This window comes from Beta vulgaris, chromosome 5 (genome assembly GCF_026745355.1).
Source record: "Beta vulgaris subsp. vulgaris cultivar EL10 chromosome 5, EL10.2, whole genome shotgun sequence".
Lineage (NCBI taxonomy): Eukaryota > Viridiplantae > Streptophyta > Magnoliopsida > Caryophyllales > Amaranthaceae > Beta > Beta vulgaris.
Genome location: NC_079206.1, coordinates 62,667,296 through 62,678,787, shown reverse-complemented (window position 1 = coordinate 62,678,787; position 11,492 = coordinate 62,667,296). Strand labels below are relative to the sequence as shown.

The window sequence follows — 11,492 nt, the reverse complement described above, 5'->3', positions numbered from 1 at the left end:
TTTGTTACTTCGACGTAGACCGTTGCAAGTAGAAGGATAATTGGGAGACATCCATCAATTTATATTGGCCCGATAATCTCATTAATTGGCATTCACAAACGGCCCGTTTGGTAGTTGATTATAAATGGTGGTAATGAGAATGAATTTGTATGTAAATTTGTGAGGAATATCATTGTCCATTATTCCCATGGTAATGCTACTTTGTCCTAAAGTGTCTACTTTTCTTCTAGAAATTTCTCTCATCCAATACCACATTGTAGGTGGTAATGAGGGGTAATGGGAAATTGCTTCCTCTTGGAGACAAAAACACAAGTTTAATTAGGGGTGAGATTGCTTGCCCATAGAGAAAAAAATGCATCTCCATGGAGATTTCAAGAGTGCTTCCCTAATAACATTACATTTACATTTCATTCTCATTACCGCAATTTATTAACGACTACCAAACGGGCCGAAAGTATCGTAAATAGAGTTCTAACAATGCATTCACCCTCTCCGTTTACCCATTGCTTCGTGGGTGAAAGCTTGTTGAGAAGTGGAGACTCGACCCAATAGTTTGAATAACTCCGTCCATAATTTGGTTGTGAAGCGAGGGTCTCGGTCACTGTTGATGCTTCGAGGCAAGCCTTAATACTTCACCACATTCTTGAAAAATAAAGGAGTGGCTTGCTGGGTTGTGCAATCTCGTGGGGCAGGAATGAATTTGTCATACTTGGAAAATCGATGGACCACTACCATGATAGAGATCACACCCATATGCGTTGGATATAACCGATATGAAATCAATCGAGACGCTTTCCTATGGCCTTTTTCTAGAATCGAAAAAGGGTATAAGGATCTCACCATCACATGTTGCTCGATTTTGTTTTGTTGGCACCTAATACAAGTCTTTACATAGGCCTCAATATCGTCCCGCATCTAAGGCCAATAATATGTTTCCTTCAAGAGTACTGCCATTGTCCGTTAAATCCCCGTATATTCGGCCCACATTGAAACGTGGCACTCCTTCATGAAATCGCACATAAGGTTGTCCTACTTAGGCACGTGATTCTCTGACCGACAGTGTACAAAACATCATCCTTGACACATAACTGTTGCGTCTTCCCTTCTTTGGAAATCTCCATAAGTACCTTGGCCAAAGAATCCTGCTTAGCACCCTCCTTGATTTGCTCAAGAAGGTTGCTAGTGGGCTAATTGAGCTATCGAACATTGCTCTGCAGTTAAAAGCATCGCGCGACAATGTTTGCTTTGCCTGACTTGTATTCCACGACATAATTAAACTTCGCCTATAAGTCTTGTTGTCGTGGTTGCTTTAGTGTGAGCTTCTTCTGAATTTGAAATGCTTCTCTCTTTATGTGAGAGCTTTTAATTTTGAAGGAAGCGTTTTATTGATTTCAGAAGTGAGGAAATATCTCATTACTATCGAAGCAAATTATGGGGAATGAGATAAAAGATAAATAAATTTAGTAGCTTTTAAAATAAAAAAAGTGGAGATTATCTTCATATAATTTGAATTTCAAAAAACAACTCTAAATAATCATAATAGGTAAATTAAGTACAAATTTTTGTTACAAAATTCACTTACAAAATTTTTTGTATATAAACTATGGAGGCTTTTTTCGGGAGCATTATGTAGTACGGAAAATGGACCTTCGTACTTTTGCACTAGCCCTTTGTGTATGCTACGAAAAACTTCGAATTGTTGTGGCAGCAACTTTTCCATCACCAAGTTGCCTACTTGATACTCCATTGGCCTCATCTGCTTATCTGCTTATTATTTCTTCATCTTTTTGTCCGCTTTGTCTAAGTTTGTCTTGGTTACATTGAGTTGCTCGTGCAACCCTTTTGCGAGCTTATATGCAGCAGGGTTGCTCCCTGTGTAACCGACACAATAGATTGTAGCGTGAAAGCTTGTTGACCCATAACGATCTCAAATAAAGGGCTTTATTACGTCAACTCAGACCGTTACAAGTTGAAGGATAATTGGGAGACATCCATCAATTTGGCCCAATAATCTCATTAATTGGCATCACGTACTCACAAACGGCCCATTTGGTAGTTGGTTATAAATAGTAGTAATGAAAATGAATTTGTATGTAAATTTGTGAAGAATATCATTGTCCATTCTCATGGTAATGTTAATTTATCCTAAAGTGTCTACTTTTCTTCTAGAAATTTCATTTTCATCCAATACCACCTTACAAGATGGTAATGAGTGGTAATGGAAATTGCTTCCCCTCGGAGACAAAAACACAAGTTTAGGGGTGAGATTGCTTGCTCATAGAGAAAAAATGCATCCCCTTGGAGATTTTAAGGTTGCTTCCCTAATAACATTACACTTAAATTTCATTCTCATTACCGCAATTTATTAACGATTATCAAATTAAACGGGCCAAAAGTTTCGTAAATTAATAGAGTTCCAAAAATGCATTCACCCTTTCCGCTTACCCATCGCTTTGTGGGTGAAAGCTTGTTGAGAAGTGGAGACTCGACCCAAATAACTCCGTCCAGAATTTGGGTGTGAAGCGAGGGTCTCGGTCACTGTTGATGCTTCAAGGTAAGCCCCGATACTTCACCACATTCTTGAAAAATAGAGGAGTGGCTTGCTGGGTTGTGCAATCTTGTGGTGCAGGAATGAATGTGTCGTACTTGGAAAATCGATGGACCACCACGCACCATGATAGAGATCACCCCCATATGCGTTGGAGATAACCGATATGAAATCAATCGAGACGCTTTCCCATGGCCTTTTTCTAGAATCGAAAAAGGCTATAAGAATCTCGCCAGCACATGTTGCTCAATTTTGTTTTGTTGACACCTAAGACAAGTCTTTACATATGCCTCGATATCGTCCCGCATCTGAGGCCAATAATATGTTTCCTCCAAGAGTGTCATTGTCCGTTAAATCCTCGTATGTCCGGCCCACATTGAAACATGGCACCTCTTCATGAAGTCGCGCCTAAGTTATTGTCTTAGTTAAGCACGTAGATTCTCTGACCAACGGTGTACTAAATATCATCCTTGACACATAACTGTTGCGTCTTCCCTTCTTTGGGAATCTACATAAGTACCTTGGCCAAAGGATCTTGCTTAGCACCCTCCTTGATTCGCTCAAGAAGGTTGCTAGCGGGTTAATTGAGCTATCGAGCATTACTCTGTAGCTAAGAGCATTGCGCGACAATGTTTGCTTTGCCTAATTTGTATTCCATGACATAATCGAACTCCACCAATAAGTCTTGTCGTCGTGCTTGCTTTATTGTGAGCTTATTTTGATTTTGAAAGTAACTTGTTACCACATTGTGGGTCATGATGGTAAACTGAATCCGATCAAGTAATGCCTCCATATCCGCAAATAATAGATGATCGCGGTCTTTTCCTTATCATGCACCAGATACTGTTGCTCCATGTCATTTAGCTTGTGATACTCATAATTTATCGGATGTTCCTCTTGCATGAGAACCCATTCAATGGCAAAGTCATAGGCATCCATGTGAATATCGAACGACTTTGAGTAGTTGGCAATGCTAAGATGGGCTCTTTTGTGATTGTCTTCTTTAAGTCTTCACAAGCCTGCTGACATTCCGGACTCCATCGCTATTGCACCTTCTTCTTTAGCAAATCGATCAATGGCGCTGCTCTTGCCGAGTAGCTTATGATGAATCTCCTATAATAGTTCACGAGACCAAGGAACAAACATATGTCCGAGATGTTATTCGGCGACTCCCATTTATTGATGGCTTACACCTCATCTCGCTCGATCATAATTTTCCATCCTTGACGCGGGCCTTTATTTTGAAATTAAATTCAAGATAAGTTGGTTCAGTTTTAAACACTACTTTTATATTCTATTTTCTTATATCAATTATTGAAGATAATATAAATGTTTTTCAAATCATAAAAAAGCATGGTGTTTTTTGAAAAGTTACCAAAATTTGATGAATATTTTTAAAGCTCAAGTGTAACAAAAAATTATGTTCCAAATATTTCGAATCTAATTAAATTTGATTCAACCTATCATTAGGTCAAAATAACTTGAAGCAAAGATAACACACCTTAAACCTCCTCCCCTAGCCTTCATTATAAATGGCTATAGTGGCTAACCTTGATCCATCTTTCATGGTAAACCAAGGGAAAACGAAATGAATGACAGTGCTCATTGGGAAGTGCAATACGCGCGATTTTTCAACTTTCCACTTTCTCTCTCCTCCACCCCCACATCTTCCTTTCTCCGGCCTATCTTCGCAAGCAAGAAACAGCGTCTGAAGGGAACGTGGCTTTCTTCCTCTTCTTCGAATGTCTCTGTTGACATTCTCTTCTATAATCAAACCCTTTCTCAACCAACTCTTGTTGTTTCCCTTAACGAAAGAATCTATGTGAGTGGTTGCATATAAACTGTTTGATCATGTGTCTAAATGAAAATTTCCCCAATACAACTTTTTAGTGCTAATGTCTCTTGTGGGTTGTATGTTAATTGCTTGATTATGGACTTAAATTACGTGTTTTCTGAATTTATTGAGATGGGTTGTATGTTAACTGTTTGATTATGGGTCTGAAAGAAGGAATTTTTAGCTTTATTGGGGTTTTAAATGGTAATCTTACTTGTGGGTACTTAAATGTTGGACCTGTAAACCTAAATTGGTAGTGGGTTTCTTATGCAAAACTTTTATCCATTTTTTTGGCTGATTTGGAAGATTGTTGTTACTGGATGTAACGTGGGTTGAGCAAAAGTTGCATTCTATAGGTTAGGATGATGTTTGAAAAAACCCTAAAAAGATGGTATAATATGAGTAAAGGGATCATTTAGAGGGTATGAATTGATAAATGTATTTGGTAACAATTTCATAGCTTAATCTTTAGGTATAATCTTAGTGTTATGAGTGACTCTGACTATATTGCTACTGAATGTATGTTGTTTGATTTAACGATTGTGTGACTCGAAAGCGTGATAAATTTCATTCAACCATGAGAATGGATTCTGAATCAATAATGTGGTAGAATCGATTGAAGGATAAGTGTAAATGAGAATAACAGAATATATTGACACAACTAATTCTTACTGCTTAAGATCTTGGTCAAAATCTCTAATGGTGATGCTGAAGGGGCATGATATGTTGCTTTCGCTTTTCTTTTGGAAGTTATCAAGTGTCACATTTTGCTTTCAATAACAGATGTGGAGGGTGTATAAGATTGAATAATATGTTTGAATTCAGTGTTATAATGGTTGTTTTCTATGGGATTATATGATGTTTTTTATATACTTAAATGGTGCTCTTATGCTTAAGAATATTTGGCATTGAGCAACTCGGAAGTGTCTGCTTTGATCATTTGTGGTTCCTTCTTCTTGGTTGTTCTTAAAATTAACGGAGAAATGTTTACATAATCTCACTATGCATCGGTTATATTGTACATTTTGCCAGAATGTACACATTATTAGGTTGGACCGTCTATGCTATTCATTAGTGCAGTCTTCATTGTACTGATTTACGCTGTGGTACACTGGTACTCTTTGTGGTTGATAACACTCTGAATACCCATAATCATAAAACTTATTTTTGGTGTGTCTCTAGAGTCATATGATATGTATAAATGGTTGATTTTATATCTACGCATTCACTGATAGACTATGGAGTATGAAAACATTAGCATATATGCCTTTATATTGCATCAGAAGAATTGTGTTGTACCTAATGAAATTTCTAATGGTCTATATTATATGATGTCATGAATTATGATGTATAATGTTGTATGTTTTCATCTGTTAAATTCCATATCGAACTATCCCTACTTCGTTGTTTTGGAAGCTTTAATTGACGATATATAAAGAACGATTATAAGTTATACAAGATGGGTCGTTGACAAAAGTCTGTCTATTATTGTTCTCTGATTTATGGAATCTACTGGCTCATATATCCAGTAGCAAGAGAGTGTCAGTTGGTTGTTTATTTTGAACATCCTTCTTTATGATTGATTGTTTGTGCAGGAAGAACACTACATTTCGAAGCTGAATTTTACATGGCCAAAGGGATCTGATGTTTCAGAATGCTCTCTCAGAGAAAGCAGAGTAATATTTGCTAGCTACAGAGATGACATGGGCCAGGCAAGCTTCTAGACTTGGATTGGTCACTGGGTTATCTTCTTCATTCATTGACAAACACACTTTTTGCAATTCAGCATGTAAAATAATATTTGTACCCTTTTCTTTTTGCAATTAGTTTAGTGATGATTCATAGTAATCAAATTTTCCACGATTATTCTTATAGCCATGCATCTGACTCACTTTAGTTCCCGTTGGTCTCTCAGCATCCTTGCATTAGTTGCATATGTGATTGATTCAGGGAACGTTTTCTTCAAGATTTTATGCGGACTCTATTGTTCAGAAAATTTTGCTTGCCTTTTGGCGAGCTGACTATGCTCGTCATGTTTACTCTGACCATTCTTGTTGACCGCCGATTCAACTCTTATTGTGTCATTGTGTGGTATCTGGGAGGTATACTCTCTTTCTTCATGAGTGTCAAGTACATTGTATAGGAGCTAAAGTAAGAGGCTTTTTCAAAATAACAAATGCAATCTAGCTAGACAGAGATAACTCTTTTACTATGCCCTGTCATTGCCGTTATGGTCTCCATCGTTTCAGCTTCAAGGAACTGACAACACATGACATCCTGGCTGAGCCACCACACTTTCCGGGTTTCTTCAAGTGACAACTGCTTCTGATCAGCTTCATAAGTTGATTTTCATGATTATCCTTGTTAAAAATTCCGACTTCTTAGAAACTTTCTTGGCGAACTTTTTGTTTTTCTGCTAATGATAATTGAAACCTATGTGATGTGGCAGATTCAGAAGTTTGCCCTTCGGTATGCCTCTTCTACAGAATCAAGGAAATTTATGGAGTTATTGAAGGTATAATCAGCATGATTTGCATGCATTTTGAATTTGTGAAAGTTCTGTACAATCACTGCTCATCTTCAATTAGCAGATACTGTGGCTGAAATCTTATCCATTCCTTATCAGTGCTTGAAGGAAGGAAGAGATTGTTCACGTGGCATGCCGCGCTGTGTGTTCACTGGGGGGTATGAAGCATCTCTTTTGAAGAAATAGTCCACCTTGTTCTAATTTTGGAGTTAGAAAAGCGCCGTAATTATGAATTTGGAAACACTTTTCTCAAAATAAAAGTAGATGAAATACAGCATTTGACAATTGATCTTTTTGTTTAAGAATTGATGAAGAGCATAGTCCACTTCGGCAACCTTCAATCAACCATGAGCATGGTCTTAACTCATGTTTGGAGGAAGCAGTTCAGGATCATGCTGTTGGAGGCACAGATGTGGCATTGCCTCAGAGTTATTCTGCACTTCTTGCTGACTGTTGCACTGAGACTGATATAGGTACATTAATTAGGCAAATTCTAAGCTAGTTTTTACATAGAAAATTTACGTAATGTTCTCAGACTAATTTGTCTGTTATTTAGGAGTATCTCAAGCACCTACAGAAGCTAATTTGAAGCGTTTTCTTAAAGAGGTATCTCTCAAAACTTTGACTGGTATTGTTGTTCATCTTACCTTTACTGGTGATCTTATTTGTCTTATTGAGTGGATTTTTTTGAAGCTAAATCTGAATACTCAATGTCTCACTGTCTTGTACCCATGTGCCTATGATTGGAACATACAGAAGACCTTCTGAGTGTGTTAGGATGATATTCTCTTCTCCCTCCGATCTTTTTGTCATTTGCTAGCTGATATTTGTAACTGATAATTATGGGCTGTGTTACTTGATCATGGGGCTAAGGATTTGATGAGGTTGTAGATGATTAGATTCATGACTAATATTTGGATATCTTGGGGAGTCCTTACTTCTTAGTGCGAGGCCACATCTTTGTTGTCAGTTCTTCACAATTACCTTAGCTAAACGAACCATCCAAGTGAAATAAATTGTCTCCTTTATTCTGTTCAGCATAGTTTTGCTTGGTAATCTTCATGGGAGCTCTTTCAGTACATGAACCTTTTCTTGTGTATGAGCTTAGGTTGTAAATGAGATTCGAAACGAAATTTCGTGTCTACTCATTATCCACTTAACTTTACATATTCAATTTGCTCATTTTATGTAGTCTCTTACTAGCTGTACGATAGTATCATGCTGGTATTGCTGCAAAATTGATTTTTTTTTTCTCTTTAGAGAAACACTTTTACTTGTTTCAAAATAAATTTGGTTCCTAGATCTCCACTTATTACTTGATTATCCATGTTTCTGATGCATCGTTTTTTGACTTCGAATTAACTTTATGCTTATATTTTCTTTTTCCAGAAAAGGCTGGCAGACAACTTCTTAGGTAAGTATACGTCACAGCTTCCATATCGTAATTTTCTGCTGCTAGCCAACTTTGATCAGTATGAGGACCTGCAATCTTCTTCAATTCTTTCTAAAAACGAGCATAAATCACAGATGTGTATAAAATTATGATGAAAACTGGACCTTTCCATGATCGATCCGGTAGTAACTTCTGTAAGGTGTCTCATGTCTCATCATAATTCAATATCATGTGTTCATTGATTGCATTGAAACTCGAAACGTGGAACACCTTGTCCAAATGATTCAGCATTTTTTGTTGATAAAATTTTTGGATCTGATTGAGGGCTTGAAAGATCTAATTGTGTTTTAGAGAATTACAGTATGTTAAATTCTGAGAACACCCAGACCACACTAAAAAAGGAGGACGAGAGTTGGAACACTTGTAAGCATAAGCGAGTATCATCCCATAGCCAATAAGCAATGGAGGTGGTAACCCCCTAAGCTGACAATCTGGTTATTTCTCTACTTCAATCTAATGTGCGACAATTTACATGTACATAACTCATATGAGAGGCTCAACACATCACACTACCTCTTAGTTACTTCTTCAGAAATTGTGTAATGCTTTGATGAATATACAGATAATGTCATTTTACCCATTACCAGTTGATTTCTTCTTCCTGTGTTTTTATCACAGACCTGATGGACATGATGGACTCTGTTATCATCGGACTCGGAGGAGGCTTGGCAATGTGAGTTCAAGATAATATTGTTATCATTGGACTTAAAGGAGACTGGGCAATGTTGAGGGCTGATTCTATGTCTAAACCATCTCTAAGTAGCGAAATTATCGGCACATGAGTCAGGTTTCTATTTTTCAACCATAACCTCAATCTTTAGCTCTTCCACTCTTGATGTGTACAGCATTTTGACTCATTAAATTCCACTATATGCTTCCAACCATATGTACATTGTGGTCTGTGAAGCCAATATATATATGTATTGCTACAATTCTGAATGTGGTACTAGTACTAAAACTATCCTTTGATGTTTGGTGTGTAAAATTATAATGGCAGTTTTGTAATGAAAATGAAGTTTTTTTGCCATTAAGAGAATCTGTCACATTTTGTGACATTTTCAAATAAGGGAAGTAAGTTAATAAAAAGGAAAAAAAGTAAATTATCCCTTGTTTGCTTGGGGTTTTTTTGGGGTATGGAAACGGATTTAGTAATCTGAATCCATTACCCTTATTTGACGGTAACCCAAAAATCCTCAAAATGTTGCCTTATAGAAGTAAAAAAATCCTTTTCATTTCCTAACAAGTGATTCCTTACCACTATTGAACCAAGCACCCATTAAAAGTAACAATTATTATTACCATTCTTTTCTTCTATTTGATTTCATTCCCTTTCCATTATTGTATTTGAACCAAACGTCCCCTTGGTGTGTCATTATCCCTCTAGAAAGTTGAGGACAATTAATAAAAAGAAATGTCCAATGCCATGTGATGGATTCACTTTGGGAAATGGGCTGATGTATACAAGGGCTTTAAAGTGTAAACATTTTTGGATCACAAGGCTTAGCCATTTAAAAATCTTCCTCTCCGTCTTGATGGGCTAAGGCCCAAGTCTCTATCTTATAAATGCTGTTAGCTGTATAGGTTGTCAAAGCCTCCTTTATTTTAGAAAAGCTTCACTTTTTTTACAAATTTATTTAGGACTCAGAATATTTGTGGGTATGTTATGCAGGTACATTGTACCGTCTGATTTTGTATAATAAGTAAATTAAAGGCAAAGCAAATTTAGGAACTTGTGAGGCAAAGGACCACATTAGGTATTCAATGGACAAGTCAAACACAGATCTGCAAGAATCCATTACATGGATTTTCTCTTTGTCAATTTAAGATTGAGATCATTTAATTTGTAGTGCTAAATTAGATACACTATGTTCATTTTGTACTATATTTCCATGTGTATGATTGGATTTGGATAGAGAATGAAAGGAAAAGAATGGCAGGAATCCCTTTATTCTGTGATGATGGGATTGGATTTAAGGGAAAAGGAAAAGTTGTTGGGAGGTATGATAAATAACCATATGACAATCTTTATGTTTATAGTTGCATCTTGCTATTGAAGACCCAAATGTGAAACATTTTCGCTCATTGCATTTAGTTACTCGTCTTGGCTCGTAAATAATAAATATAGATCTGGGTTAAAGTCGAGTTCTTAATTGTTTTTTGTTGTTTCTGTATAGTGAGTTGCTAGAGTAATGACATAGCTTAAGTGTCATCCTTATATGAGTTTGTCAATTAAATTAGTCGACATCCATTGTATAGATTAATATTAACCACGTGTGAAGCTTGAATTTGAAAGTTATTATCAAGTAGTGCTCTTTTTTGGAGTCGTAACATTTTTACATTAAGTGATTCAATTCCGATAATAAATTCGTCAAATTTATGTTTTCCTTGATTGTAATTAGAGAAAAGTACATGAGTGCCTTGACTCAAGTTGTCTATTTGTTAGGTTTTCGACTGATGCATTGATTGTTGGAAAACCCATTACCATTAGCTTGAATGCTTGATGCCCTTTCTTTAACTACTCCTCAAGAGATGAGTTGATGAGATCAATCCATCAGCAATCATATCATAAATGAAGAGGTAGCCGTATAATCATTAGGGTCCTCAATAATACTTCCATTATTATTATAATTCCTCATTAGATAGAGGAATGATATCGCCGACCATCCACAGGTTCAGTTGCGAAAAAGTATTAGCAGGCGTGATCTTAAACAACCCATATTTGGGATAGTTTGAAGAGACACCTAACGTCAAATAAAAATGTAATAGTAATGCTAAATATCGTCCAAAATTAAAATCACTCCCAAATAAAGTTGAAATTACATTTATAGTGTTTTCTTTTTTCCTAAACCATCAACCCCACCACCAGCCACCTCACTACACCATGAGCAAATAATTTTGGATTGATTTGGATTGACGGTGATTGGATCCTAATATCCAAAATAAACGAATAGCAAATAAGCCATGTATTGAAATTTGTATATTTGGAATTGGGCTTAAGTGATTCCTATATATTTATGGGTTTCTATGAAATCTTAGTTGTTATTGAATTTCATGGGAGAAATCTTAGTTGTTATTTATGTTTTTTCACGGGACTATATGAATTACTTATATTATCACACACGTTATCTTG

At 36.4% G+C, this 11,492-nt stretch overlaps 1 protein-coding gene across 2 annotated transcripts; it reads left to right on the top strand.

Moving 5' to 3' along the window:
• Nucleotides 1–4,036: 4,036 nt before the first annotated feature.
• On the top strand, nt 4,037–10,435 carry LOC104894328 (hypothetical protein). 2 transcript variants are annotated; one of them, XR_002040038.3, is made up of 9 exons: nt 4,037–4,370; nt 5,978–6,094; nt 6,832–6,897; nt 7,009–7,067; nt 7,213–7,382; nt 7,466–7,515; nt 8,299–8,323; nt 8,981–9,149; nt 10,032–10,435. XR_002040038.3 is itself a non-coding variant. In XM_010680537.4 (8 exons), the coding sequence occupies exons 1-8, from the start codon at nt 4,137–4,139 to the stop codon at nt 9,037–9,039; spliced, it is 780 nt and encodes a 259-aa protein (XP_010678839.1). In that variant the 5' UTR covers nt 4,037–4,136; the 3' UTR covers nt 9,040–9,331. The 2 variants fall into 2 exon arrangements, 1 of the variants encoding a protein (XP_010678839.1); XM_010680537.4 differs by lacking the exon at nt 10,032–10,435 and having other exon boundaries at nt 8,981–9,331.
• The last annotated feature ends 1,057 nt before the right edge of the window (nt 10,436–11,492 follow it).

Coding starts and splice junctions, on each gene's coding strand:
- LOC104894328 (XM_010680537.4), top strand. CDS start 4,137: ATGAATGACAGTGCTCATTGGGAAGTGCAATACGCGCGATTTTTCAAC. Junction 4,371..5,977: donor CCCTTAACGAAAGAATCTAT/GTGAGTGGTTGC, acceptor TTGTTTGTGCAG/GAAGAACACTACATTTCGAA. Junction 7,383..7,465: donor TTGCACTGAGACTGATATAG/GTACATTAATTA, acceptor TCTGTTATTTAG/GAGTATCTCAAGCACCTACA.